Here is a 27,787-nt window from a genome sequence, read left to right as displayed (position 1 = left end):
TTGAACCGGAGTTGCATAAACGACGCGGAATCGGGTAAGTCAGGAGAGGGTTCCGGCTGTGGATAAGAGTGTTAGGTATTGGGAGCAGGATCCCGGCTGGGGATAAGAGTGTTAAGTATTGGGAGCAGGATCCCGGCTGGGGATAAGAGTGTTAAGTATTGGGAGCAGGATCCCGGTTGTGGATAAGAGTGTTAAGTATTGGGAGCAGGATCCCGGCTGGGGATAAGAGTGTTAAGTATTGGGAGCAGGATCCCGGCTGGGGATAAGAGTGTTAAGTATTGGGAGCAGGATCCCGGCTGGGGATAAGAGTGTTAAGTATTGGGAGCAGGATCCCGGCTGGGGATAAGAGTGTTAAGTATTGGGAGCAGGGTCCCGGCTGGGGGAGAGGGGGATTTCCCGGTGGTCGATAGAGTGTGTAGTGTAGGTGGGGGGGGCGGGGATTCCGGGAGAATTCGGCGGAGACATTAAACGGCACTTTGCTCAGTTGGTTTCATTCGTCGCTGTATACCCGGTCGCAGGTGACGAGTTCGCATTCTGGGAATTATGTTATACTTCCTCAGTGTCTTGGTGGGAATTGGATTCAGCTTTGCTTCAGGTAAGACTTTGTGAACTTTCTGTACAAGTAAAGCATCGTTTTCACCACTTACACCACATACATTTGACTGTGTTTAGATAATATGTGTTTCGTGTCTCGCCCATCCCTAAATGCCAAAGTTGGGAGAGTTGCGTCCTTGAAAAGCCGTTGTTTCTCTTTTGTAACCCGCCGAAACAAAGAAATGCTTCGTTTACGACAAAGATCAGCACAGTCTGAGACAGCCCGCGGCTGTAAACAATTCCAACAGCAGCTGACTGACCCTTTCGCTGCAGCGGGGAGTCTGTGACCTGAGGACACAGCCTCAGAACAGAGGGACGTCCATTTAGAACGGAGATGAGGAGGACTTTTGTAAACCAGAGAGTGGCTTGTTGACAGCCGGCTGCAGAGTCCAAGCCAGTAGGTGTTGACAGATTCTTGATTCAGCTTAAAACACAATACGATGAAGGAGACAATAATAAAAATACAATAAATATACATACATAAGATAGCTTTTATTCATAGAATGATTGTATGCCCACGAAGTGACGCTAGGCACAGGAGTGTCTGTACATAAGGTGGCTCTGACAGGAGGTGATAAAGTAGTGGTGGGCGGGTTAGCAGGTGGAGGGGTGGATCAGGCTCACCGAGTGGGGAAAGTAACTGTTTTTCGGGTCCTGGTGGGAGTGGGACAATGTCGGGGCAGTTGACGAGACTGTCCTGCTGGAGATGGCGATTGCTACGCAGTCATGCGCTATGAATGTAATCTGCTGTGTCATAGCCCGTGCCTGACCTGAGTGTTGATCAGTAATGTGGAAAGCATCCTGACTTCTTATCTTATGACATTAATGAATCATTCTGACCATTGGTAAATCAGCAAAAGATCAGAATCAGGTTTATTGTAAGACCATAAGATATAGGATCAGATTGAGCCGTCTGGCTCATCAAGTCTGCTCCAAAATTTCATCATGGCTAATGTCAGCCCCGACCTCCTGCCTTCTCCCGTATCCCTTCATGCCCTGACATCAAGAATCTATCAAATACACCCAGTGACTTGGACCCTACAGCCGTCTGTGGGAATACATGCTACAGATTCACCACTCTCCAGCCAAAGAAATTCCTCCTCATCTCTGTTCCAAATGGACACCCTTCTGTTTATTCTGAGGCTGTGTGCTGTGTTCCCAGACTCCCCCACCATAGGAAACATCCACTCTGTCGAGGCCTTTCAATATACCAGAGGTTTCAATTATGTCATCCCTCACTCTTCTGCGCCCAGAGCCGTCAAACACTCCTCATATGACAAGCCTCCAACTCCAGAATCATTTTCATGAACTTCCTTTGAACCCTCTCCAGTGTCAGCACATCTTTTCTTAGATAAGGGGCCCAAAACTGCTCACAGTACTCCCAAGTGAGGCCTCACCCGTGCCTTATAAAGCCTCATCATTACTGCCTTGATTTATCATTGATATTTGCCATCAAATTTGCTGTGTTGAGGCAGCAACACATAATAATAGAAAAAACTGTGAACTACTAAACAGTGAATTATTAAATAGGTAGTGTAATGAGAAAGATACAAAATTAATAAAGCAGTGAGGTAGAGTTCATGGGTTCAATGTCCAGTCAGAAATCAGACGGCAGAGAGGAAGAAGCTGTTCCTGAATCGTTGAGTGTGTGTCTTCAGGCTCCTGTACCTCCTCCCTGATGGTAGTGATGAGAAGAGAGCATGACCTGGGTGATGGGGGTTGTTAATGGTGGTCAAGGAGACATCGCTCCTTGAAGATGTCATGGATATCACAAAGGTTAGTGCTTTTGATGGAGCTGACTAAGTTTACAATTTTCTGCAGTTTATTTTGATCCCGTGCAGTCTAGATGTTGAGGCCCGGAGTTCAATATCCATTTTAAAATCTTTTTTATTAATTATTATTGAAGATCAACACGGAGCTCAATATCCCATGATTGGCAAGTCCTGGGGTTGATACTGGAGGTCGGAGGTCGAAGGCCGAAGGTCGACACCCCAGGGTCATCATGTCCAGAAGTTGGAAGCCCAGTGTCTGCGAGTCTAGGGCCAGGGACTGGAGGTCTAGAGGCAGCCTGAACTGGGGTTGGAGACTTCTCTGAGTATGTGTACGGGCAAGAGCCTGTCAGACTACTGTTGTTATTGCGTTGCTGAGCGTCATGGGTATGCTATGTAGGCGTCGGAACGTGAGCTGGCCCCAGCTCATCTTTAGGTTGTGTTGTTCGTTAAGACAAATGACTCATTCCACCTTAAGTTTCAGTGTGCATGTGATAAGTAAATGAATCTGAATTCCGTTCGCCTGCGTGTGGTTGGACCAAGGCTGTACTGTGGTGTGGATCTGACTAGTCCAGGCAAAACCCAACCTGAGAGTTGGTGAGCTCAGGCACTGTCGATCTCATTTCCTAGTAGCCGTGGGAACACTCTGATATACTGAGCAGGACTGGTCTAGAAACACCAATGCCCTTGTATGGAAAATCCTACAAAAAATAGTGGATACAGCCCAGTCCATCACGGGTAAAGCCCTGCCCTCCATTGAGCACATCTACATAGAGCGCTGTCTCAGGAAAGTAGCCTCCATCATCGGTGAACCTCACTACAGAGGTCACGCTCTCTTCTCGCTGCTGCTATCAGGAAGAAGGTATGGGAGCCTCAGGACTCACACCGCCAGGTTCAGGAAGAGTTAATACCCCTCAGGTTCCTGAACCAGAGCGAATAACTTCACTTGCCCCATCAGTGAAATATTCCCACTATATACACACTCACTTTCAAGGACTCTTCATCTCATGTTCTCGATATTCATTGCTTATTTATTTTTTATTATGTTTTTTTCTTTTTGTATTTACACAGTTTGCTGTCTTTTGCACTCTGGTTGTCCACCCCGTTGGGGTGGTCTTTCATTGACTCTGTTATGGTTATTGGATTTACTAAGTATGCTCACAAGAAAATTAATCTCAAGTTTCTATACGGAGACATATATGTACTTTGTTAACAAAATTACCTTGAACTTCGAGCTCAAGAGCCACCAAGTAATTTTGCAATTCTATAAAACCCTGGTTTGAACACAGTTCTGGTTGCCTCATTACAGGAAGGACATGGAAGCTTTAGAGAGGGTGCAGAGATTTACCAGGGTGCTGTCTGGATCAGAGAGCATGTTTTATGAGAATAGTTTGAGTGAGTTAGGGCTTTTCTCTTTGGACCGAAGGAGGATGGGAGGTGACTTGATAGAGGTGTACAAGATGATAAAAAAATATTGATTGAATTGACAGCCAGAGACTTTTTCTCAGGGCAGAAATTTCTAAAATAAGGGGGCATGATGTAAGATGACGGGAGGAAAATATAAGGGGGGGGTTGTCAGAGGTAGTTTTTTTTTGTCAGAGATGAGTGCAGGCATGGAGTATATTGCCAGGGATGGTGGTCAGGCAGATACCTTAGGGGCATGTAAGGTTCTCTTAGATAGGCACATGGGTGATATTGAAATGGTGAGCTATGTGGGAGGGAAGGGTTAAATTCATCTTGAAGAGTCAGCACAATGTTGAGCTTTTCGATGTTTTATGTTTTATCTGTGTTTTATAGAGACTTCCCAGTCTGCTCATCCCTTTCCATTCACCACCCCCCCCCACCCCCAATCCCCTGGTACTTGTCTCTGAAGCTGTGGGGGGGTATAGGACCTTTTCCCTCACCAGCATCCTCCAGACGATCATGTGCATCTCCTCCGACTTAGACTGCTACGTCTGGCAGTCTCAGTGCAGCCCCTTCTACAAAGACCCGGGCAGCAGAGGTTTGGATGTCTTCGTTAAAAGATAGTGGAAACTCAGCGATCAGGCCGGAGTGGATTGGGACGGTCAAGATAAGAGAAAATAAAAGTGCCAGTGAGGTTTAGCAGCAGTTAAAGGTGACATGCCAAGAGCAATAACAAGGGCTTGTAAAATTTGGTTATCTTATATTGGAAACTTCCCTTGTCAACTGGTTTTGTTTATGCAAATAAAAAGTACCAAAATTTTTCCAGAGAAATAATGTTATCAATATTGTTTGATGAGAATCGTTAATCGTTGGGACTTTACAAACCACGAGAATTAGAGTTTGTTTGTTATTGTCACGTGAACTGAGATACCATGAAAGATCATTATATCTCTGTTCATACAGATCAGATTAGTACTGAGGTAGAACAAGGGTAAACAATAATCATCATTACATGCTATGTTGTATGATGTGGGCAATCGAGATCCTGTGACTATGTCTGTTCCTGGCAAATTTTTCTACAGAAATGGTTTGTGATTATGTGGGGAGTGGGAGAATCATCCCCCTTGTGCTTCTTGATCTCATCAAGCGAGATTCAGTGTCACACAACCCTGCCACTTTGATCTGGCCCACACCTTCATTAACCAGGTCCTACACTTGCCTTTAATGGCATCTTCCTCCTCCTTACACAAGTAGGCTCTCACAAGGAGGTGTGACCAGGGTTAGTCAGGGTGTGGTCCAAGTCAGCTGGGGTGTGTGGGCCATTGGGTAGGGTTGGGGGATGTATACATAGAAACATAGAAAATAGGTGCAGGAGTAGGCCATTCAGCCCTTCGAGCCTGCACAGCCATTTATTATGATCATGGCTGATCATCCAACTCAGAACCCCGCCCCAGCCTTCCCTCCATACCCCCTGACCCCCGTAGCCACAAGGGCCATATCTAACTCCCTCTTAAATATAGCCAATAAACTGGCCTCAACAGTTTCCTGTGGCAGAGAATTCCACAGATTCACAACTCTCTGTGTGAAGAAGTTTTTCCTAATCTCGGTCCTAAAAGGCTTCCCCTCTATCCTCAAACTGTGACCCCTCGTTCTGGACTTCCCCAACATCGGGAACAATCTTCCTGCATCTAGCCTGTCCAATCCCTTTAGGATCTTATACGTTTCAATCAGATCCCCCCTCAATCTTCTAAATTCCAACGAGTACAAGCCCAGTTCATCCAGTCTTTCTTCATATAAAAGTCCTGCCATCCCAGGAATCAATCTGGTGAACCTTCTTTGTACTCCCTCTATGGCAAAGATGTCTTTCCTCAGATTAGGGGACCAAAACTGCACACAATACTCCAGGTGTGGTCTCACCAAGGCCTTGTACAACTGCAGTAGTACCTCCCTGCTCCTGTACTCGAATCCTCTCGCTATAAATGCCAGCATACCATTCGCCTTTTTCACCGCCTGCTGTACCTGCATACCCACTTTCAATGACTGGTGTATAATGACACCCAGGTCTCGTTGCACCTCCCCTTTTCCTAATCGGCCACCATTCAGATAATAATCTGCTTTCCTATTTTTGCCACCAAAGTGGATAACTTCACATCTATCCACATTAAATTGCATCTGCCATGAATTTGCCCACTCACCCAACCTATCCAAGTCACCCTGCATCCGCTTAGCATCCTCCTCACAGCTAACACTGCCACCCAGCTTCGTGTTATCCGCAAACTTGGAGATGCTGCATTTAATTCCCTCATCCAAGTCATTAATATATATTGTAAACAACTGGGGTCCCAGCACTGAGCCTTGCGGTACCCCACTAGTCACCGCCTGCCATTCTGAAAAGGTCCCGTGAAATATACGTGGGGATGGGCGAGATAGGCTTCTGGAGTTTCGTGTTAGGAGGTACGTGGGGCTGTGGCGGAGCCATGTTAATCTGGTCCATGTCTTTCATTAACCTGGTTTGACACCACTTGGCTTAATTAACCGGGTGTGAACTTCTTCTGGTAAATGTCCTTACAAGACAGGTGACCCCAGCTGATACACTATATAAAGAGAGAGAGAGAGAATTTTCATTTCGTTATTTTAGAAAGCATGTTCACTTTACAGAATTTTATTACATGTGCCAAAGACTCTTGCCCAGTACTGTAAATGAGTAGTGCAAAAATAGGAGCTAGTGTTCATGGTTTCATCAGAAGCAACATAACGATCTCCAGGGAATTCTAATTCATAGATGAGAGGTTTCATCATCATCATTATGTGTAATGTGGCCAATTATGGCCTTCCCTTGATCATTATTGCTCTTGCCAAGTTTTTCTACAGAAGTGGTTTGCCATTGCCTTCTTCTGGGCAGTGTCTTTACAAGACGGGTGACCCCAGCCATTATCAATACTCTTCAGAGATTGTCTGCCTGGTGTCAGTGGTCACATAACCAGGACTTGTGATGTGCACCGGCTGCTCGTATGACCATTGTTACGTACCCCGTAACTGGGTTGCCAAACCAGCAGAAATGGATCACTCAGTTGGAGTCTGGATTACTAGAACTAAGAAAGTTTTATTAAAGAAACAAGCAACACAGTACTCTAATCAAAAGGATAATGAATGCAACAGTTCAGCAATGATAAACATACATGTACACAGAATTCAGATAACAGGATCAATCAAGCTCTATCGTTGTCCAGGGGCAAATGACCAGTTTCAAAGTGACGCAAAGTTCAGTTCAGTTCGCAGTAATCGCTGCCGTGGGAGATGGACAGTGTGGGGGAAGGAGAGAGAGAGCAAAACAAATGAATATTCAAAACGGCTTCCACACACAGACCTTCGCAGTCAGCTTTCCGGCGAGTCCTTTGTGATGTCATCTGAGGTCACCGACCATGACCCCTCCGTTTCCCGATACGAATCGTTTCCCTGCGGTGAACCTGGCACCCAGGCAAGGGTGGACACACACCAGGTTCCCGCCGATCGCGCCTTTCCACCCTGTGCGTTTATGGCCCGGTACTTCCCACCGACTTGTGAGAGACGCTCCGCTTCCAGGGTCTTGTTACCTCGGGTGTCGTGTGTGTCCTGCCTTAGCGAACCTGTCCCTTTTTATCCCCCTGTGGGGGTATCGCCTGTCCATCACTTCAAACAGTTCAGGGTTCAAAGGGGGAGCCGCTCTTGACAGCTCCCTCCTTCTGTTACTCTCTCTCCCGTCCCTTCATTACACATCTCCAAATGCTGCTCCGTTGTTTTCCTTATCTCTCTCTCTCCTGAAGACAGGTGGCAGACCAACTGCTGATCACACAGGACAGCTAAAATCTTAATCTATGTGTATTCTTGTCACACCATCCACCACCTGCTCCCATGGTTTCACGTGACCCTGATCGAGGTGCTAAGCAGGTGCTACACTTTGCCCAAGGCTGACCTGGGGGCGAGTGGAGGGAAGGAGCACCTTTCACCTCCTTTTTATAGAGACGAATCTCCACCCCACCACCCAATAATAATGGTAACAATGTAGAATAAAGTGTTACAGTTACAGAGGGAGTGTGGTGCAGGCAGATGATAAGGTGCATGATCATAACAAAACTGATTATGAGGTACTAGGGAGTTGTTCAACGATCTTCGAACTGTGGGGTAGAAGCTGCCCTTCAGCCTGGTGGAATGTGCTTTCAGGCTTTTGTATCTTCTGCCCAAAGGGAGAGGGGAGAAGAGAGAATGTCTGGGCTGGGTGGTGCCTTTGATTATGCTGGCTGCTTTCCTGAGGCAGCAGGAAGTGTAGACAGAGTCCATGGAGGGGAGGCTGGTTTCAGTGATGTGCCGAGCTGTGTCCACAGCTATTTGCAGTTTCTTGCAGTCAAGTGCAGAGCAGTTTCTGTACCAAGCTGTTACGCACCCAGACAGGCTGCTTTCGAAGGTGCATTGAAAATTGGTGTGGGTTAAGGGGAACATGCAACGTTTCTGTAGCCTCCTGTGAAAGTAGAGGCATTTGTGAGCTTTCCTGGTGGTGGTATCAACAGGACTGGACCAGGACAGACTAATGGTGATGAACTAGAAACCTGAATCTCTTGACCTCAACACCATTGACATAAACAGGAGTTCTGGCATCGTTTCCACTTCCTGATGTGAAATTCACCGGAACCAACTGAATACCTGGAAATTGTGTAGTGTAGGAATGTGGAAGATTACTCAGAACTTGCTGCGTGATGCAACCAAGATATGCTACATTGCTGATAGCTGAAGAATAAAGATACAAAATTCAGTGTAAATTTTATTATCAAAGTGTACAACGTCACAATATACAACCCTGGGATTCTTTTTCATGCAGGCATACTCAGCAAACCTATAGACTAGAAACAAATCTATAAGTAGTAACTACAAACAGGATTAATGGAGAAACAAAAAGACATAGAAGATAATAATCTGTGCAAATGTAAATATAAATAAATAGCAATAAATAACAAGAACATGAAATAACATATAAAGAGCCCTTAAAGTGAGATCATTGGTTGTGGGAACATCTCGATGGATGGGCAAATGAGAGAAGTTATCCTCTTTGGTTCAAGAGCCTGATGGTTGAGGGGTGGTAACTGTTCTTGAACCTGGTGGTGGGATATCTGAGGTTCTTGTACCTTCTACCTGATGGTAGCAGCGAGGAGAGAGCACGGCCTGGGTGGTGGGGATCTCTGATGATGGATGCTGCTTTCCTACGACAGTGTTTCATGCCGATGCTCTCAATGCCAGTGATAGTGGTTCAAATCTTCCCCCCACCACTGCTATTTGAAAGGAATTTGTATGTTCTTCTTGTAAGTTTCCTCACACGTTCCAAAGACTTACGGGTTAGGGTTAGAGAGTTACGGGCATGCTATGTTGTCACCTGAAGTTTGGCAATACTTGTGGGTCATTGATGCAAACGATGTGTTTCACTGTACATTTCGATGTACAATACGTGTAACAAAGTTAATCTCTGAAAGACGATCAGGTGCTTTCCTGATGTGCATGACAAATGGAACTCTTCTCGGCCTTCGAAACGTTGGTTGTTTTCAATACCTGTACCCGGCTGGAAGCTTGAGAAGAGTTTAAATTTAATCTTTATCGTGAAATAGTGGCAGGAATTGAACCCCGTTTGCTGATCGGTGGCGCTGTACGCTAACTGCTACTCTACCATATCACCATACACCAATCCGCAAGTCTTTGGAACCAGAGAGGAAATCCTCAAGTCTCTCACAACAACAACATGTCATTACTTAGAGTAACACACACAAAATGCTGGAGGAGCTCAGCAGTTCAGGCAGCATCTGTGGAAAGGAATAAACAGTCGATGTTTCAGACCGAGACCCTTCATCTGGACCTGCCCTGGTTACTGCCAGTGGCAGCACATTGGATCTTTGCAGCTGTTCAACTGAAATTAGAAGCAAAGTTAATCTGAGTGTTTTGAACCAAAGTGGCTGAGGTAATCAAATTTTTTTGAAAAGTTTCAGAGAACTGGTTTCAGTAGAGTACCTACTGAAATATTCTGGGAAACAGGGGTGGGGGGAGGGAAATGCAGAGGGATATTGATAACTTTACATAATTATGCTTGTAATTTTGTCATAGTCACAGAGCCATACAGCCCAGGAAAAGGCCCTTCAGTCTATCCAGTCTATGCCAGCCAAGATTCGCATCTAAACTAGTCCTATTTCCTCACATTTGCCCCACCTCCCTCCACACCTTTCCTATCCATGTACCTGTCCAAGTACCTTTTTAAATGTTTTGAGGTCGCTGTGGCCTTGATGTTTAATATTCTGTGGGCTTTTCCCTCATCTCTTTTTTGCCATTCGCGCGATTTGTTCTTTTTTTTATGTGCCTTGGATGTTTGATGTTTTCCTGAAGGGGTTGCATGTTGTGGCTGCCTGAGGGAAGATGAACCTTGGGGTTGGATTCTGTATGCCTACGTTGATGATAAATGTACCTTGAATCTTTGCTTCGCCCACTTCCTCTGTCAGCTCGTTCCATATTGACCACCGTCTGGGTGAAAAAGTTGCCCCTCAGGTTCCTTTTAAATCTCTCCCCTCTAAACCCATGTCTTCTAATTCCTCATTCTTCACTCCTGGGAAGGACACTGTGTGCATTAACGCCCATGTAAGCCCCTCATGGTTTTATACATGTCTGTAAGGTTACCCCCCATTCTTTCCATAACTCAGTCTCTCAAGTCCCAGCAACTTCCTTGGACACCTCCTCTGCATTTCATCTTTCAGATCAGTGCTTTATTAAACCCTTTTGAAATAATACCCTTTCAAAAGCGTGGCAGGTGGAGATACGTCCCTACCAAAGGAGGTGTGAGGGGTTCCTTCCCTCCGATGGCCTGCAGGTCCCTCATGGTGTGGCACCCACTCAGCCACAGGAGCAGGTGGTGGATGGTCGTACGAGCAGCCGGTGCACGTCACAAGTCCTGGTTATGTGACCACTGACACCCAGGCAGACAATCCCTGATAATGGCTGGAGTCACCCGTCTTGTAAAGTCACTGCCCAGAAGAAGGCAATGGCAAACCACTTCTGTAGAAAAATTTGCCAAGAACAATCATGGTCATAGACACAGTACATAATGATGATGATGACACTTTAATATATAACGAGTGATAAGATAAATGGCTTGTTTGCCAATTTTGATACAATTACAGACATATACTATGAACATATGGAAATGGGAAATCTCTAAGGCAAGCAATGTGTGTATTGGCAAATATTGGGTTGAGGATTGAAAAGAAAGGATAGAGCTGAGCAGTTTCAAGTTCCTGGGTGCCAACATCTCTGAGGACCCCGTCTGGGCCCAACGTATCGATGCAGTTACAAAGAAGGGACGACAGAGGCTATATTTCATTCGGTGTTTGAGGAGGTTTGGTATGTCACCAAAGGCTCTAGCAAATTTCTCCAGACGTACCATGAAGAGCATTCTAACTGGCTGGTAGAATTGCCGTCTGGTATCGGGGCGGGGGGAGGGGCCCTGCACAGGATTGGTAAAAGCTGCAGAGAGTTGTAAACTCAGTCAGCCCCATCAGGGGCACCAGCCTCCCCACCATCAAGGACATGGTCAAAAGCCGATGCCTCCAGAGGGCGACATCCATCATTAAGCACCCCCATCAGCCAGGACGTGTCCTCTTCTCGTTTCTACCATCAGAGAGGAGGTCCAGGAACCCGCAGATGCACACACAGCATCTTTGGAACAGTTTCTTCCTCTCTGCCATTGAGTCGCTGAATGGTCGTTGTACCCGTCAATGCTATTTTGCTCTATATATTATCTTTAATATACTCCTATTGTAATTTATAGCAAAACAAGAAGTTTCACAACATATGCCAGTGAAAATAAACCTGATTCTGATTTGAAAATGGTTGGTAATCTGATGCTTTTTCTCATTTTCAGTTGAGTTTCAAGTTTCTACACCGGAAACTCCAGTGACTGCTGTCTACGGCCAGTACACAGTATTGACGTGTAGCTTCCCTGTTAACGCCGAGATAGGACTGGACAAGTTGGTCATCAACTGGCAACGTCTCAGTACAGAGGAGGTTGTTTACAGTTATTACTATGGCAAAGGGCAACTGAGTCGCCAGAGCCCTCGGTATTCAGGGAGGACAAGTTTATTCCCCGAAGACATTACAAATGGGAACGCTTCACTGCGACTGGATTCGGTGAAGCTGGAGGATGCTGGACAGTACCTCTGCTATGTCAGTAGTTTAAAGGCCAGTGGCCAAGGGATTGTCTCACTCACATTTGCAGGTATGTGCAAGATTCTTCTGATTTTTCTCCTATCGATGCTTCACACTGAACCACATGGCTCCTCTGCGAGGCCTACTGATCCAACCTGAGCCTCAGAACAGGACAAGTGGAGTCAGAGTACACAGGGTGGTGAAGAAGGTCTTTGGAACACTGGCTTTCAGGTGTCAAAGCACTGAGTTGGAAGATTATGACGCGGTTGTACAGGATGCTGGTGAGACTGCAATGGAAGAGTTGTGTTTGCTTTTGATTGGTCTGCCATGGTAAAGCTGCCATTAAACTGGAAAGAGAGCAGAAAAGATTTTCAAGGATGTCGAGGGACTGAGTTATAGGGAGGGGTTGGACTGGTGTAGGACATTGAGAGGTAATCTCCTAGAGTGGTATAAAATCATGAGGGGCATAGATAATTTGAAAGCAACACTCACAACACGCTGGAGGAACTCAGCAGGTTGGGCAGCATCCGTGGAAAAGATCGGTCGATGTTTTGGGCCGGAACCCTTCGTCAGGACTGTAGGGGGAAGGGGCAGAGGCCCTATAAAGAAGGTGGGGGAGGGTGGGAAGGAGAAAAACCAGTAAGGGGAAAGATAAAGGGGTGGGGGAAGGGAGGCAGGGAGGTGATAGACAGGAAAGGTGAAGAAGGAATAGGGGAAAACACAATGGGTAGTAGAAGGAGGCGGAACCATGAGGGAGGTGGTAGACAGCTAGGGGAGGGGGCAGAGTGACATAGGGATAGAGGAAGGGAGGGGAAGGGAATTACCGGAAGGTGTAGAATTCTATATTCATACCAAGGGGCTGGAAACTACCTAGACGGTATATGAGGTGTTGCTCCTCCAACCTGAGTTTAGCCTCATCATGGCAGTACAGGAGGTCATGTATGGACATATCTGAATGGGAGTGGGAAGCAGAGTTGAAGTGGGTGGCTACTGGGAGATCCTGTCTGTTTTGGCAGACGAAGCGGAGGTGCTAGACGAAACGGTACCCCAATCTGCGTCAGGTTTCACCGATGTAGAGGAGGCCGCACCGGGAGCACCCAGCTGCCTATCACCTCCCTCATAGTTCCGCCTCCTTCTACTACCCATTGTGTTTTCCCCTATTCCTTCTTCACCTTTCCTGCCTATCACCTCCCTGCTTCCCCCCCCCCCACCCCTTTATCTTTCCCCTTACTGGTTTTTCACCTGGAACCTACCAGCCTTCTCCTTCCCACCCTCCCCCCACCTTCTTTATAGGGCCTCTGCCCCTTCCCTCTACAGTCCTGACGAAGGGTTCCGGCCCGAAACGCCGACCGATCTTTTCCTCGGATGCTGCCCGACCTGCTGAGTTCCTCCAGCGTGTTGTGAGTGTTGCTTTGACCCCTGCATTTGCAGATTATTTTGTGTTGTTGATAATTTGAAAGCACTGTTTTTCGCCTTTACTGGTTGGCTGCCAGTGACTAGCAGTGTTCCACAGGGGTCTGTGTTGGGACCATTTCTTTTTACGTTATATGTCAGTGAAACCTCATTGAAACCTGCTGGATATTGAAAGGCCTCGACAGAGTGAATGTGGAGAGGAAGTTTCCTATGGTGGGGGAGTTTAAGTCCGGAGGGCACAGCCTCAGAATAGAGGGACATCCATTTAGAATGGGGATTCGGAGGGATTCAACCAGAGGGTGGTGAATCTGTGGAATTAATTGCCACAGATGACTGGGGAGGGCAAGTCATTGGGTATATTTAAGGCAGAGGTTGATAGAATCTTGGTTAGTCAGGACATGAAGGGATACGGGGAGAACGCAGGAGATTGGGGCTGAGAGGGGAATGGATCAGCCATGATGAAATGGCAGAACAGACTCGATGGGCCAAATGGCCTAATTCTGCTCCTTTATCATATGGTCTTATGAGGGTCATAGATAATTTGAAAGCAGTCAGTCTTTTTCTCAGGGTGAACTAGAGGGTGTAAGTTTAAGATGAGAAGGAAGAGATTTATTAGGAACTTGTGGGGCAACTTTTTTATTACACAAGAGTGGTATTTATGTGGAATGAGCTGGTTGAGACAGGTACAATGACAACTTTCAAAAGACATTGAGAAAAGTATACGGATTGGAAAAGTTTAGAAGATTTTTGGGCCAGCCGCAGGCAAATGGACCAAGTCAGCAGAATGACAGGTTTCTTATCACTGATACATTGAGATTTGTTGTTTTGTCTCAGCATCACTGAAGTGCTTGTTCTTCCTGACACTGAGTGCAAGCTTGCTTTCTTGTCAACACTTTCTCGTTCCTGTACACCTCCTCATCGCCATCTGATAACGTTTGTATCATCATTATAGATGGCATTCGAGCTGTGCCTACCCATGTAGTTATGGGTGTAGAGAGTAGAGCAGTGGGCTAAGCACGCATCCTTGAGGTGTGCCAGTGTTGATTGTCAGCGAGGAGGAGATGTTATTTTTGATCCACAATGACTGATCTCCCAGTGGGGAAGTCAAGGATCCAGTTGCAGAGGGAGGTACAGAGACTCAGGTTTTGAAGCTTGTTGATTAGTACTGAGGGAATGATGGTGTTGACATAGATATTGCTGTGGTCTAGTTGGGTTGATGGGCTTGTTTCTGTGTGGTGTGACTGTATGACAGTTTGATGCTCAGCCAGTTCTAGATTGGAAAAGATTTGCATGTTCCTGTCGCCTGCCCAATCCCACAGTAGGAGATGTATCTCTGTGGGTTCTGCAATACTCAGCCTGAGTACTAGGTGATAAAATTACTAATGATTATCACACAGTGTCATATCACAATCTGATGACAGCAATATTTCTAAGTAAAAACAAGAGCTGCGGCTGCCAGAAACCCGAGGTTCTGATGCAGTGCCCATCCTTTCTCCTCCACTCTTCTACATATCCCAGGACGTAAACAACCCTGGGTGAAGCAGCGATTGATTGTATTACAATTTTAATGGACTCCACACTGGGGATAACATCAAACTGTTAGACGTTGGAGCTGAATTAGTCCACTTTTATACTCTTCGCTGCTAATGCTGAAGACAAACGTGGTCTGTGGGCCTTCTTTTCCTGTCGACTGATTAATAGTTCTCTGATCTTGGCAATTTACTTGCAAACGTTTTGTCACCATACAAGGGTATCATCAGTGTGTTGTTGATTGTGAGTGTCCTCCAAATGCTTAGCCTTTATATACTTTTCAATCAGCTGCATTTTCTTGGAATTCTCTTGCATGGTTCTCTGTGAACAAATGCGAGGCCTTGATCTTACTTATGAGCAGATGTGGGCAAAGTTCCAGAGGACAACACTCAAAGTTCACCACACAGCCAATCAGCGACGAGATTTCCTCCCCACATTACAATTGACTTCCCGAAATGATGACCAGCTGATTGATAAGTATATAAAGGCCAGGCATTTGGAGGGCACATCACAGTTGACAGTGCACTGACGACATCTCCTTGTATGGTAACGAAATGTTTGCAAGGAATTTGCCAAGATCAGAGAACATCTCAACCCAACTATCAACCACACGAGCTATACATCTTCCAAATTAATTCCAACTGATTAATTCCCCAATCACATTTGTCAATGGTTGTGATAAGGCTTTAGAACAGGGGTTCCCAACCTTTTTATGCCATGGACTAATATCATCAAACATGGGGGTCTGTTGACCCGAGGTTAGGAACCATTGCTTTAGAACATGATTTCCCTCGTCCATGGGTTAGCTAACTGTCGTTAATCGTGCCTGTGGACCTGCATTGTATCTTGGCCAGGCTGGGAATTCATGTCTAGGTATATCAGCAGATGGTCCTACCACACCATTCTGCACTCCTCATGGAACCAGGGGAGGTCCCTGGACTTGACAGCACTGTTATAGTGAGGGATCTGCCACTGGAGGTTACCAGCTGGGTGGGAGCTATTCTGTTTCTGTGGACCGTCTACAGCACCTTATTGGTGTCTAAGTATCTATTACCCTCTGCTTTAAACACACCCAATGACTTGGCCTCCACAGCCACCTGTGGCAATGAATTCCACAGATTCACCATCCTCTGGCTAAAGAAATCCCTCCTCATCTCTGTTCTAAAGGTACGCCCTTGTATTCTGAGACTTCCAGATGGTTGTGGAGGCTAAATCATTTAAAGCAGAGCTGGATAGGTCAATAGACAATAGACAATCGGTGCAGGAGTAGGCCGCTCGGCCCTTTGAGCCAGCACCGCCATTCAGCATGATCATGGCTGATCATCCACAATCAGTACCCTGTTCCTGCCTTCTCCCCATATCCCTTCACTCCGCTATCTTTAAGAGCTCTATCTAACTCTTTCTTGAAAGCATCCAGAGAATTGGCCTCCACTGCCTTCTGGGGCAGAGCATTCCACAGATCCACAACTCTCCGGGTGAAAAAGTTTTTCCTCAACTCCATTCTAAATGGCCTACCCCTTATTCTCAAACTGTGGCCTCTGGCTCTGGACTCCCCCAACATCGGGTCCTTGATTACACAGGGTTTTAAAGGTTACAGGGAGAAGGCAGAAGATAAATCAGCCATGACTGAATGAGAGAGCACACTCAGTGGGCCCAATGGCCTAATTTTGCTCCCATGTGTTATGGATCTTCTCTCTCAGTGCCATTTTCTTGCCCTTTACTCTCCCCTTTTGTCAAGTACTTTCCCCTTTTTATAGCATCCTCTCCCTCACAGATCATCCGATGTTAACATGACTTCACCACCCTGCTCCAACCAGTATCACCAAAATATAGTTCCAAACTGCCCTAGGTCACTACCCAAAAAGTCAATGTAAATTTAATATCAAAGGTCATATATGTCACCACGTACAACCTTGAGATTCATTTTCTTGCGGGCATTTACAGGAAAATAAAGAAAATCAATAGAATTTACGAAAAATCATAAATGACGAAGACTGACAGACAACCAATGTGCAGAAGCAGATGAAAGACAAACTGTACAAGTACAAAATATATAAATAATAATACTGAGAATGAGAGTTGTGGTGTTGTTGAGAGTGAGTCCGTAGGTTGTGGAAGCAGTTCAGAGTGGAGGTGAGTGAAGTTACCCACGCTGGTTCAGGAGCCTGATGGTAGTAGGGTAATAACTGTCCCTGAACCTGGTGGTGTGGGGTCTGAGGCTCCTGTACCTCCTGCCTGATGGTAGTAGGGTAATAACTGTCCCTGAACCTGGTGGTGTGGGGCCTGAGGCTCCTGTACCTCCGGCCTGATGGTAGTAGGGTAACAACTGTCCCTGAACCTGGTGGTGTGGGGCCTGAGGCTCCTGTACCTCCTGCCTGATGGTTGTAGGGTAATAACTGTCCCTGAACCTGGTGGTGTGGGGCCTGAGGCTCTTGTACCTCCTGCCTGATGGTTGTAGGGTAATAACTGTCCCTGAACCTGGTGGTGTGGGGCCTGAGGCTCCTGTACCTCCTGCCTGATGGTAGTAGCAAGAAGAGAGCATGGCCTGGATGGGGTGGTGGGGGAGGGGGTCATTAACGATGGATGCTGCTCTCTTGTGGCAGTGCTCGTTGTAAATGTGCTCAATGATGGGGAGGGCTTCGCCAGTGAGGACAGGGCTGTATCCACCACTTTTGGTAGAGGTTTCCTTTCCTGGATAATGGTGTTTCCATAGCAGGCCAAGATGTATATCAGAGATACTTCCTTTGTTCTCTGTATCTCATTGTGTCTTTGATGTCAAACATGTCTCAGTTCCGGTGAAAGATTGGGCATATTTACAAGGAGCGCTACCTCAAGGGAGAAGCTTCTGTTATCGAGGACTCCCACCTTCAAGGCCATGCTCTCATCTCACTGCTGCCATCTGGGAGGAGGAACAGGACTCTTTTGTCCCACACCACCAGGTTCAGCAGCAATTCTGACCCCTCAACCGTCAGGCTCCTCAACCATTTTGGATAATTTCACTCACCACAACACTGAACTGGTTCCACAAATTATGGACTCTACAACTCATGTTCTCAGTATTATTTATTTGTTTATTAATTTTTTTTTGTGTTTGTAGAGTTTGTCATCTTTTTGCACATTGGTTGCTTGTCAGTCTGTGTGATTGACTCAAATGATTCTATTGTATTTCTTTGTTCTACTGTGAATGCCCACAATAAAATGAATCTCAGGGTAGTGTATGGTGACCCAGACATACTTCAATACAAATTTACTTTGAACAATGATCAGAGATTAAGGGAGCTAGGGCTTTACTCTCTGGAGAGAAGGAGGATGAGAGGAGACATGATAGAGGTATACAAGATATTAAGAGGAATAGTTAGAGTGGATAGCCAGCGCCTCTTCCCCAGGTCACCACTGCTCAATACAAGAGGACATGGCTTTAAGGTAAGGGGTGGAAGTTCAAGGGGGATATTAGAGGAAGGTTTTTTACTCAGAGAGTGGTTGGTGCGTGGAATGCACTGCCTGAGTCAGTGGTGGAGGCAGATACACGAGTGAAGTTTAAGAGACTACTAGACAGGTATATGGAGGAATTTAAGGTGGGAGCTTATATGGGAGGCAGGGTTTGAGGGTCGGCACAACATTGTGGGCCGAAGGGCCTGTACTGTGCTGTACTATTCTATGTTCTATGTTCTAATGAGGTTATCAACCTGAAGTATTGACTCTCTGTAACTGCTGCCTGATTTCAGCACCTATTTTTGTTGGAGAAGGTGTGCACAGAGTGGAAATTCTCTTTTCCACCTGTTCCTGCTTTTCAATTCAAGTTTAATTGTCATTCAATCACACATGAATGCCCATGAATAGAGCCAAACAAGACAGCGTTACTCCGGGGTCAAGGGGCAAAACGTAGTACCAACAGTCACACGCAGCACCAAGCACACACAAGATGGTATCACAGATCAGGCAAATAAAAGAATCAAAAACTCGTCCATTAATCCACAGTCGACCACTGTAGAGCCTGTATACTCCAGCCTGGACACTACTACCACACAAAATATAATTGTCGATAGTCCAGACACTTCAGTCCATTGAAATCTTCAGTGGACCACAAGAGCGCTTGTCTTCGGTCACCGAGTGAACTCTGTGTGGACCACCCCAACTCCAGCCGGATGCTGCACCACATGTTCCCAGTGGGGCACACCAGCTCGGATGCCTCTCCCCCAGCGGCTGTGAACCAGGTTTGAGGCCCTGAGTTTTATGCAAAAGCTCAGGGAATTTAATTTAAGAATCTATCGTGGCCTTACTGAAAATTTAAGCTTCACATATTAAATTCCACTTTGTTTTGGCAGTGGCCAGCGCTGTATTGGTAGGTGGATAATCTCAGATAAAATTGTTTGGATATTTCAATAAATTGAGTATTTTCTCAGCAATTATCTTTAGCTGGTTATCGTCATGCATGTCTGCAAATCTTTTATGACACAATCATGCACTGTTCTTTAGTGTAACAAAGTTTCTGACTGGAATTATTTTTATGACCCAGTTTCGACTTTATTTCTAATGAACGTTTAAAAATCTCTTTTATTCCGCAGCTTACTATGAGGAACCTAACCTGTTTATCAGATTAACGCCTTCATCAATGGTGTTTACATTTGAGTCCAGAGGTTATCCCGCAGCCAATGTTTCTTGGTACAATAACGAAAGGGAGAATATTTCCTCACAGTCTGAGACCTTATACCAACAAGATTCCAATGGCTTATACTTACTGCAGAGCATTCTGAGAGTCAGCAATGCCAACCAGAGTTCAGGCTACATGTTCAATTTAAGAAATGAAGTTTTACATCAGTCAGTTTCAAGAACTTTTGATCTTTCCATAGGTATGTTGACTAATTTTACCTTTTAACCTGCAGGCTGATGGGCCTTACAGTACACGAGTGGCAGGGAAATTAATGGGGAAAATACTCAGGGTTTGGATTTCTATAAATTTGGCAAGTCAGAGGTTGTCAGCATGCTTTGTCAAAGAATGATTAAAAAAGTACAACACTGAAAAAGGCCCTTCAGTCCATCTAGTACATGCTGAACCATTTAAACCTCCTGCACCAGGACCATAGCCCTCCATACGAGTCTGTGGTGGCCAGTGCGATCATGTTTGCTGTTGTGTGCTGGGGCAGCAGGCTGAGGGTGGCAGACACAAACAGAATCAACAAACTCATTCGTAAGGCCAGTGATGTTGTGGGGATGGAACTGGACTCTCTGACGATGGTGTCTGAAAAGAGGATGCTGTCTAAGTTGCATGCCATCTTGGTCAGTGTCTCCCATCCACTACATAATGTACTGGGTGGGCACAGGAGTACATTCAGCCAGAGACTCATTCCACCAAGATGCAGCTCAGAGCGTCATAGGAAGTCATTCCTGCCTGTGGCCATCAAACTTTACAACTCCTCCCCTGGAGGGTCAGACACCCTTGAGCCAATAGGCTGGTCCTGGACTTATTTCATAATTTCCTGGCATAATTTACATATTACTATTTAACTATTGTTCTATTACTAGTTATTATTTATGGTGCAACTGTAACAAAAACCAGTTCCCCCCCGGGATCAATAAAGTATGACTATGACTATGACTGTACCCCTACCATCCATGTGCACGCATAAACTTCTCTTAAAGGTTGAAATCAAGCTCGAAGCACTGCTTGCACTGGCAAGCTCGTTCCACACTCCCACGGTGGGTAGGAAAGGTAAATCAGTTAAGTTAGACAACCTCTCCTCCTCCACTCTCACCCTGAACACCAGCATGTCTCAAGGCTGTGTGCTGAGCCCTCTTCTGTACTCCCTTTTCACCTATGACTGCGTTCCTGTACATGGTTCTATCTCCATAATCAAGTTCGCAGACGACACCACGGTGGTTGGCCTGATCAAAGTGGATGATGAGACGGCCTATAGGGATGAGGTCCAGCACCTGGCCGCGTGGTGTGCCGACAACAACCTGGCCCTTAACACCAGAAGACCAAGGAGATCATTGTGGACTTCAGGCATGCTAGGAGCCACACTCACGTCCCCATCTACATCAATGGAGCTGTAGTGGAGCTTGTATCAAGCTTCAAATTCCTTGGTGTCCACATTTCCGAGGATCTCACCTGGTCCCTGAACTCCTCCATCCTGGTCAAAAAGGTGCAACAGCACCTTTATTTCCTGCGGAGCATCAAGAAACCTCACCTCTGTCCCAGGATACTGACGGACTTTTACCGCTGTACCATTGAGAGCATACTCACCAACTGCATCTCAGTGTGGTATGGCAATTGTCCCGTATCGGACCGCAAAGCACTCCAGCGTGTGGTGAAATCTGCCCAGCAGATTATCGGCACCCAATTGCCCACCATTGAGAACATCTACCATAAACACTGCCTGGGCAGGGCGAGAAGCATTATCAAGGATGCATCTCACCCTAACCACGGACCTTTTACTCTCCTCCCATCCGGTAGGTGCTACAGGAGCCTCCACTCCCACACCAGCAGGCACAGGAAGAGCTTCTTCCCTGAGGCTGTGACCCTGCTGAACCTCTCATCACAGCGCTAAGCAGTATCACACCCATATTGTACTGTCTCAGTACTTTTATATTTGTGTGCTGTAGCACTTACTTTTTATTGACAGTTATTTTGTAAATAACACTATTCTTTGCATTTCTGGTCAGATGCTAACTGCATTTCATTGGCTTTCTATCTGTACTCAGCACAATGACAATAAAGTTGAATCTAATCTAATCTAATCTAATCTAAAGGGCTGGAGAGGAAAGAATCTGATAGGAGAGGAGAGTGGACCATAGGAGAAAGGGAAGGAGGAGGGGACCCAAGGAGAGATGACAGGCAGGTGAGAAGAGGTAAGAGGTCAGACTAGGGAATAGAAGAAGAGAGGTTTGCACCATCAGATTGAAGGCTACCCAGATGGAATATAAAGTGTTGCTCCTCCACCCTGAGGGTGGCCTCATCCTGGCACAAGAGGGCATCATGGACCAACATGTCAGAATGGGAATTGGAATTAAAATATTTGCTTTCCCCCTCTCCCACTCCTCCAATTCCCACTCTGACCGTTTACCTCTTCTCACCTGCCTACCACCTCCCCCAGGTTCTGTCCTCCTCCTCGGCCTGAAATATCGACTGTTTATTCATTTCCACAGGTGCTACCAGTCCTGCTGAGTTCCTCCTGATTTAGGAGAGCTAGCAGGGCACATGGGAAGGAATTAGCAGGTGGCACTAGGGAAAACCCCAAGGTGTTCTATGCCTATGTGAATAATGAGGTCTGTGTAGAGCTGGCTGTTATGCTTGAACATGCCAAGAGCCTGATTGACATTTTTTTGAGAAACACTGGAGTTTAGTAAAGTGTTCAATGAGGTTCCCCATTGAGGGCCCATCTAGAACTTCAAGAGGCATGAGATCCATGGAAGCTTGGCATGGAGGGTAGTGTATTCTGCCCGGAGGTCGGTGACCAGTCATTTTCCACAGGGATCTGTTCTGCGACCCCCCCCCCCTTTGTGATTTCTATAAATGACTTGGATGAGGAAGTGAAAGGGTGGGTTAGTAAGTTTGCAGATGACATGAAGGTTGGTGGAGTTGTGGATAGTGTAGAAGGTCACTGTAGATTACAATGGGATACAGAGGTAGGCTGAGAAGTGGCAGATGGACTTCAACCTGGAAAAGTGTGAAGTGACTAGGTTCTGAACTTAAAGAGGGGTAACTTTTAAGGTATGAGACGTGAATTAGCTAAGATAGACTGGCAAATGACACTTAAAGGATTGACGGTGGATATGCAATGGCAAGCATTTAAAGATTGCATGGATGAACTACATCAATTGTTCATCCCAGTTTGGCAAAAGAATAAATCAAGGAAGGTAGTGCACCCGTGGCTGACAAGGGAAATTAGGGATAGTATCAATTCCAAAGAAGAAGCATATAAATTAGCCAGAGAAAGTGGCTCACCTGAGGACTGGGAGAAATTCAGAGTTCAGCAGAGGAGGACAAAGGGCTTAATTAGGAAGGGGAAAAAAGATTATGAGAGAAAACTGGCGGGAACATAAAAACGGACTGTAAAAGCTTTTATAGATATGTAAAAAGGAAAAGACTGGTAAAGACAAATGTAGGTCCCCTACAGACAGAAACAGGTGAATTGATTATGGGGAGCAAAAACATGGCAGACCAATTGAATAATTACTTTGGTTCTGCCTTCACTAAGGAGGACATAAATAATCTTCCAGAAATAGTAGGGGACAGAGGGTCCAGTGAGATGGAGGAACTGAGCGAAATACATGTTAGTAGGGAAGTGGTGTTAGGTAAATTGAAGGGATTGAAGGCAGATAAATCCCCAGGGCCACATGGTCTGCATCCCAGAGTGCTTAAGGAAGTAGCCCAAGAAATAGTGGATGCATTAGTGATAATTTTTCAAAACTCATTAGATTCTGGACTAGTTCCTGAGGATTGGAGGGTGGCTAATGTAAGCCCACTTTTTAAAAATGGAGGGAGAGAGAAACCGGGGAATTATAGACCGGTTAGCCTAACGTTGGTGGTGGGGAAACTGCTGGAGACAGTTATCAAAGATGTGATAACAACACATTTGGAAAGCAGTGAAATCATCGGACAAAGTCAGCATGGATTTGTGAAAGGAAAATCATGTCTGACGAATCTCGTAGAATTTTTTGAGGATGTAACTAGTAGAGTGGATAGGGGAGAACCAGTGGATGTGGTATATTTGGATTTTCAAAAGGCTTTTGACAAGGTCCCACACAGGAGATTAGTGTGCAAACTTAAAGCACACAGTATTGGGGGTAAGGTATTGATGTGGATAGAGAATTGGTTAGCAGACAGGAAGCAAAGAGTGAGAATAAACGGGACCTTTTCAGAATGGCAGGCGGTGACTAGTGGGGTACCGCAAGGCTCAGTGCTGGGACCCCAGTTGTTTACAATATATATTAATGACTTGGATGAGGGAATTAAATGCAGCATCTCCAAGTTTGCGGATGACACGAAGCTGGGTGGCAGTGTTAGCTGTGAGGAGGATGCTAAGAGGATGCAGGGTGACTTGGATAGGTTGGGTGAGTGGGAAAATTCATGGCAGATGCAATTTAATGTGGATAAATGTGAAGTTATCCACTTTGGTGGCAAAAATAGGAAAACAGATTATTATCTGAATGGTGGCTGATTAGGAAAATGGGAGGTGCAACGAGACCTGGGTGTCATTATACACCAGTCATTGAAAGTGGGCATGCAGGTACAGCAGGCGGTGAAAAAGGCGAATGGTATGCTGGCATTTATAGCGAGAGGATTCGAGTACAGGAGCAAGGAGGTACTACTGCAGTTGTACAAGGCCTTGGTGAGACCACACCTGGAGTATTGTGTGCAGTTTTGGTCCCCTAATCTGAGGAAAGACATCCTTACCATAGAGGGAGTACACAGAAGGTTCACCAGATTGATTCCTGGGATGGCAGGACTTTCATATGAAGAAAGACTGGATGAACTAGGCTTGTACTCGTTGGAATTTAGAAGATTGAGGGGGGATCTGATTGAAACGTATAAAATCCTAAAGGGATTAGACAGGCTAGATGCAGGAAGATTGTTCCCGATGTTGGGTAAGTCCAGAATGAGGGGTCACGGTTTGAGGATAAAGGCGAAGCCTTTTAGGACTGAGATTAGGAAAAACTTCTTCACACAGAGAGTGGTGAATCTGTGGAATTCTCTGCCACAGGAAATAGTTGAGGCCAGTTCATTGGCTATATTTAAGAGGGAGTTAGATATGGCCCTTGTGGCTAGGGGGATCAGAGGGTATGAAGGGAAGGCTGGGGCGGGGTTCTGAGTTGGATGATCAGCCATGATCATAATAAATGGCGGTACAGGCTCAAAAGGCCGAATGGCCTACTCCGGCACCTATTTTCTGTTTCCATGTTTCTATGATTCCCTTTGGAAGGTTGAATCTTAAGGCAGATTACAGGGTTAATGGCAGAATTCTTAGCAGGGTGGAGCAGAGAGATCTTGGGGTCCACGTCTATAGATCCCTTAAAGTTGGTATGGTGGTCGAGAAAGAGTATGGGATGTTGCCCTTCATTAGTTGGGGGATTGAGTTCAAGAGCCATGAGGTAATGTTACAGCTCTATGAAACCCTGGTTAGACCACACTTGAAGTATTGTGTTCTGTTCCGATGGTCTCATTATGGGAAGGACATGGAAGCTTTCAAGAGGATGCAGAGGAGATTTACTGGGATGCTGCCTGGATTAGAGTGTCCTATGAGGACAGGCTGAGCAAGCGAGGGCTTTTTTTCCTTTGGGGAGAAAGAGGATGAGACTTGATCAAGGTATACAAGATGATAAGAGGTATAGATAGATGATAAGGGTTGTGTTTCAGATGTAGGGAAGAGTTGGCCAGTGCAAAAGCCAGAGACTTTTGGATCTGTAAAATTATCTTGAGGCTCCGTCCCAAAGATCAGTAGATATCAATGCTCTCCAATGATGAATGTATGTTAAACAGAAGCCTGGAGTAACACAAAACTCCCTTAACATTTTCCTTCCTTCCACAGAAGAGAAAGTCGATGATGTTCCAACAAGAGATAAGTGGATGCTGGCTCTTGCTCTCATCATCCTGGAATTTGGAATAATTTTAATTCTGGCCAAAGCTGTGTGGAGAAAAGAGGGTTCACAGCAGCGCACAGAGCTGTAACAATTAGTTGTCCCCTGGACTGATATACACTAGGATTCTTCATAGCTGGCATTGTACAAAGAGTTCTTCAGGAAGACCACCAGACCTCCTCTGCTGCGTTTCAAACCAACTGCTCATGTCCTGAAAATCCTAAAACTGTATTTTATTGGAAATCTTCCATTTGAATAGATAACACTGGAAACACGACAGCGTCTGCAGAGAGGGAAACGAGTAACCTTCCAGTGCGATTCATCGGAGTTGTGTTTCAGATGTAGGGAACAGTTGGCCAGTGCAAGACATAAAAATCTATTAATTCGCAAACACGAGGAAATCTGCAGACGCTGGAAATCCAAGCAACACACACAAAATGTTGGTGGAACGCAGCAGGCCGGGCAGCATCTATAGGAAGAGGTACAGTCGACGTTTCGGACTGAGACCCCTCGTCAGGACTGACTGAAAGAAGAGATAGTAAGAGATTTGAAAGTGGGAGGGGGAGGGAAACGTCGACTGTACCTCTTCCTATAGATGCTGCCTGGCCTGCTGCGTTCACCAGCATTTTGTGTGTGTTGCTAAAATCTATTAATTCCAAACATAACTCAGATTCTTGCAGACTTTCCAGGGTCTAACGATAATACAGTAACAAGTTTCCAGCACTTGAGTCGCAGCGCAGAACAAACGAGTCCTTCCGCCTCGATGAGTTTAGCAATCCCGGATTTAACCCGAGCCTAATCACGGGACAATTTACAATGACTAATTAACCAGCCAACCGATATGTGTTTGGACTAAGGAGGCAAACCAGAGCACCCGGAGGAAATTCAGGCAGTCACGGAGATCCCCCAGCTTAATTCTATATAGCCTACTCATAGGGCAATTTACAGTGACTAATTAATATTACAGAACCAGGAAATCCACGCACTGTCACGGGGAAGCCGGCATGTGAGACACAAGCCACAGATTAATCATTTATTTACAGACATTCGACCGAACACCTAAACTACCCTAAATTACACAAACCACATGTGGAAACACTTGACACACAGATACTCAGTTGCCTCCCCTGTGTCTACAGCACACTTTCTCAGTGTTTCGCGACCTCCGGGTGAAACCAAGTGCCCCCGGGTCGAAGGGTGCCTGGAACTGTGCACCGGTGCCGTGGGACACAAGGCAACCCTTGGGAGAGGGCTGCTGCATCATTCAAACGGGCCAGAAGCGACTTTTGACCGACAACTAAACTAACTCTTCATACTACCCGCACACACCTGGATGTGTGAACTCCTGACAGGACCGAACCCCGAACTTTGACATTTCAGAGCTGTAACAGCATCGTGCTAACTGCAAAGTCACGTGGCGCCCTTTAAACTATTTATTTTGTTTATTTTAATAAACTAACAACATCATATTCATTCCAGAACACTGAAAGCACGTGTGACCTGTATTTGTATCTGCTTCTACATCACATAAACTTTTTGCGTGAAGCTTTGGAGAAGGGAGGAGTAGCAATTATGATGAGCAGTTAATTAGTACGAAATATATTTTGAATTTTATTCTTTGGAACGTAGAAGACTGAGGGGAGATTTGATAGAGCTATACAAAATTATGAGGGGTATTGCTGTGTTCTTTATACGTACCGTGGGTTACTAAGAACAAACCATAATCTGGAAGAATCGAACTAAACTTCTATTTACAACAAACAGCAACTACGTGTTCACCAAACAAGTTGCTACATCATTCTGTCATTTCTGCGCATGCTCCGAACTCTGTCCAATCATGTTCTGGCGTGTGATATCACCACAGCAACACTCACAACACGCTGGAGGAACTCAGCAGGTCGGGCAGCATCCGTGGAAAAGAACGGTCAACATTTCGGGCCGGAACCCTTCGTCAGGGCTGTAGAGGGAAGGGGCAAAGGCCCTATAAAGAAGGTGGGGGGAGGGTGGGAAGGAGAAGGCTGGTAGGTTCCAGGTGAAAAACCAGTAAGGGGAAAGATAAAGGGGAGGGGGAGAGGAAGCAGGGAGGGGATAGGCAGGAAAGGTGAAGAAGGAATAGGAGAAAACACAATGGGTAGTAGAAGGAGGCGGAACCATGAGGGAGGTGATAGGCTGCTGGGGAAGGGGGGCAGAGTGAAACTGGGTTAGGGGAAGGGAGGGGGAGGGAATTACCGGAAGTTGGAGAATTCAATTGTTCATACAATTGAAGAGGAGAGCTGTCACCATTGGAGACT

The 27,787-nt window shown here is 45.9% G+C and overlaps 1 protein-coding gene and 1 long non-coding RNA gene across 5 annotated transcripts in view; one reads left to right on the top strand and one right to left on the bottom strand.

Annotated features, from left to right (window-relative positions):
- LOC134338682 (CD276 antigen-like) lies at nt 1–27,425 on the top strand. Of its 3 annotated transcripts, XM_063034714.1 has the most exons (5): nt 1–34; nt 519–595; nt 11,692–12,045; nt 19,484–19,768; nt 25,448–27,424. In XM_063034714.1, the coding sequence occupies exons 2-5, from the start codon at nt 544–546 to the stop codon at nt 25,585–25,587; spliced, it is 831 nt and encodes a 276-aa protein (XP_062890784.1). In that variant the 5' UTR covers nt 1–34; nt 519–543; the 3' UTR covers nt 25,588–27,424. The 3 variants fall into 3 exon arrangements, with proteins under 3 accessions (XP_062890784.1, XP_062890783.1, XP_062890785.1); XM_063034713.1 differs by lacking the exon at nt 1–34 and having other exon boundaries at nt 45–595; XM_063034715.1 differs by lacking the exons at nt 1–34; nt 19,484–19,768 and having other exon boundaries at nt 45–595; nt 25,448–27,425.
- The window catches only part of LOC134338685 (uncharacterized), a 33,920-nt gene continuing 13,092 nt past the window's right edge, over nt 6,960–27,787 (bottom strand). Inside the window, exons 3-4 of one of the 2 annotated variants that reach the window (XR_010016281.1) lie at nt 10,600–10,826; nt 6,960–8,528 (exon numbers count right to left, since the gene is read on the bottom strand). This is a non-coding gene — a long non-coding RNA (uncharacterized LOC134338685). Of the gene's footprint in view, nt 8,529–8,557; nt 9,694–10,599; nt 10,827–27,787 lie in introns of those variants that run through there. The other variant, XR_010016280.1, reaches the window with a different exon arrangement.

Source organism: Mobula hypostoma, chromosome 28 (assembly GCF_963921235.1).
Source record: "Mobula hypostoma chromosome 28, sMobHyp1.1, whole genome shotgun sequence".
Classification (NCBI taxonomy): Eukaryota; Metazoa; Chordata; class Chondrichthyes; order Myliobatiformes; family Myliobatidae; genus Mobula; species Mobula hypostoma.
This window is presented reverse-complemented; position numbering and strand designations above follow the sequence as displayed.

Bases quoted from the DNA above. Each gene is read 5' to 3' on its own strand.
- LOC134338682 (XM_063034714.1), top strand. From the start codon at position 544: ATGTTATACTTCCTCAGTGTCTTGGTGGGAATTGGATTCAGCTTTGCT. The intron at 596-11,691 runs GTAAGACTTTGT...TCTCATTTTCAG, and splicing joins TGGATTCAGCTTTGCTTCAG to TTGAGTTTCAAGTTTCTACA. The intron at 19,769-25,447 runs GTATGTTGACTA...TTCCTTCCACAG, and splicing joins AACTTTTGATCTTTCCATAG to AAGAGAAAGTCGATGATGTT.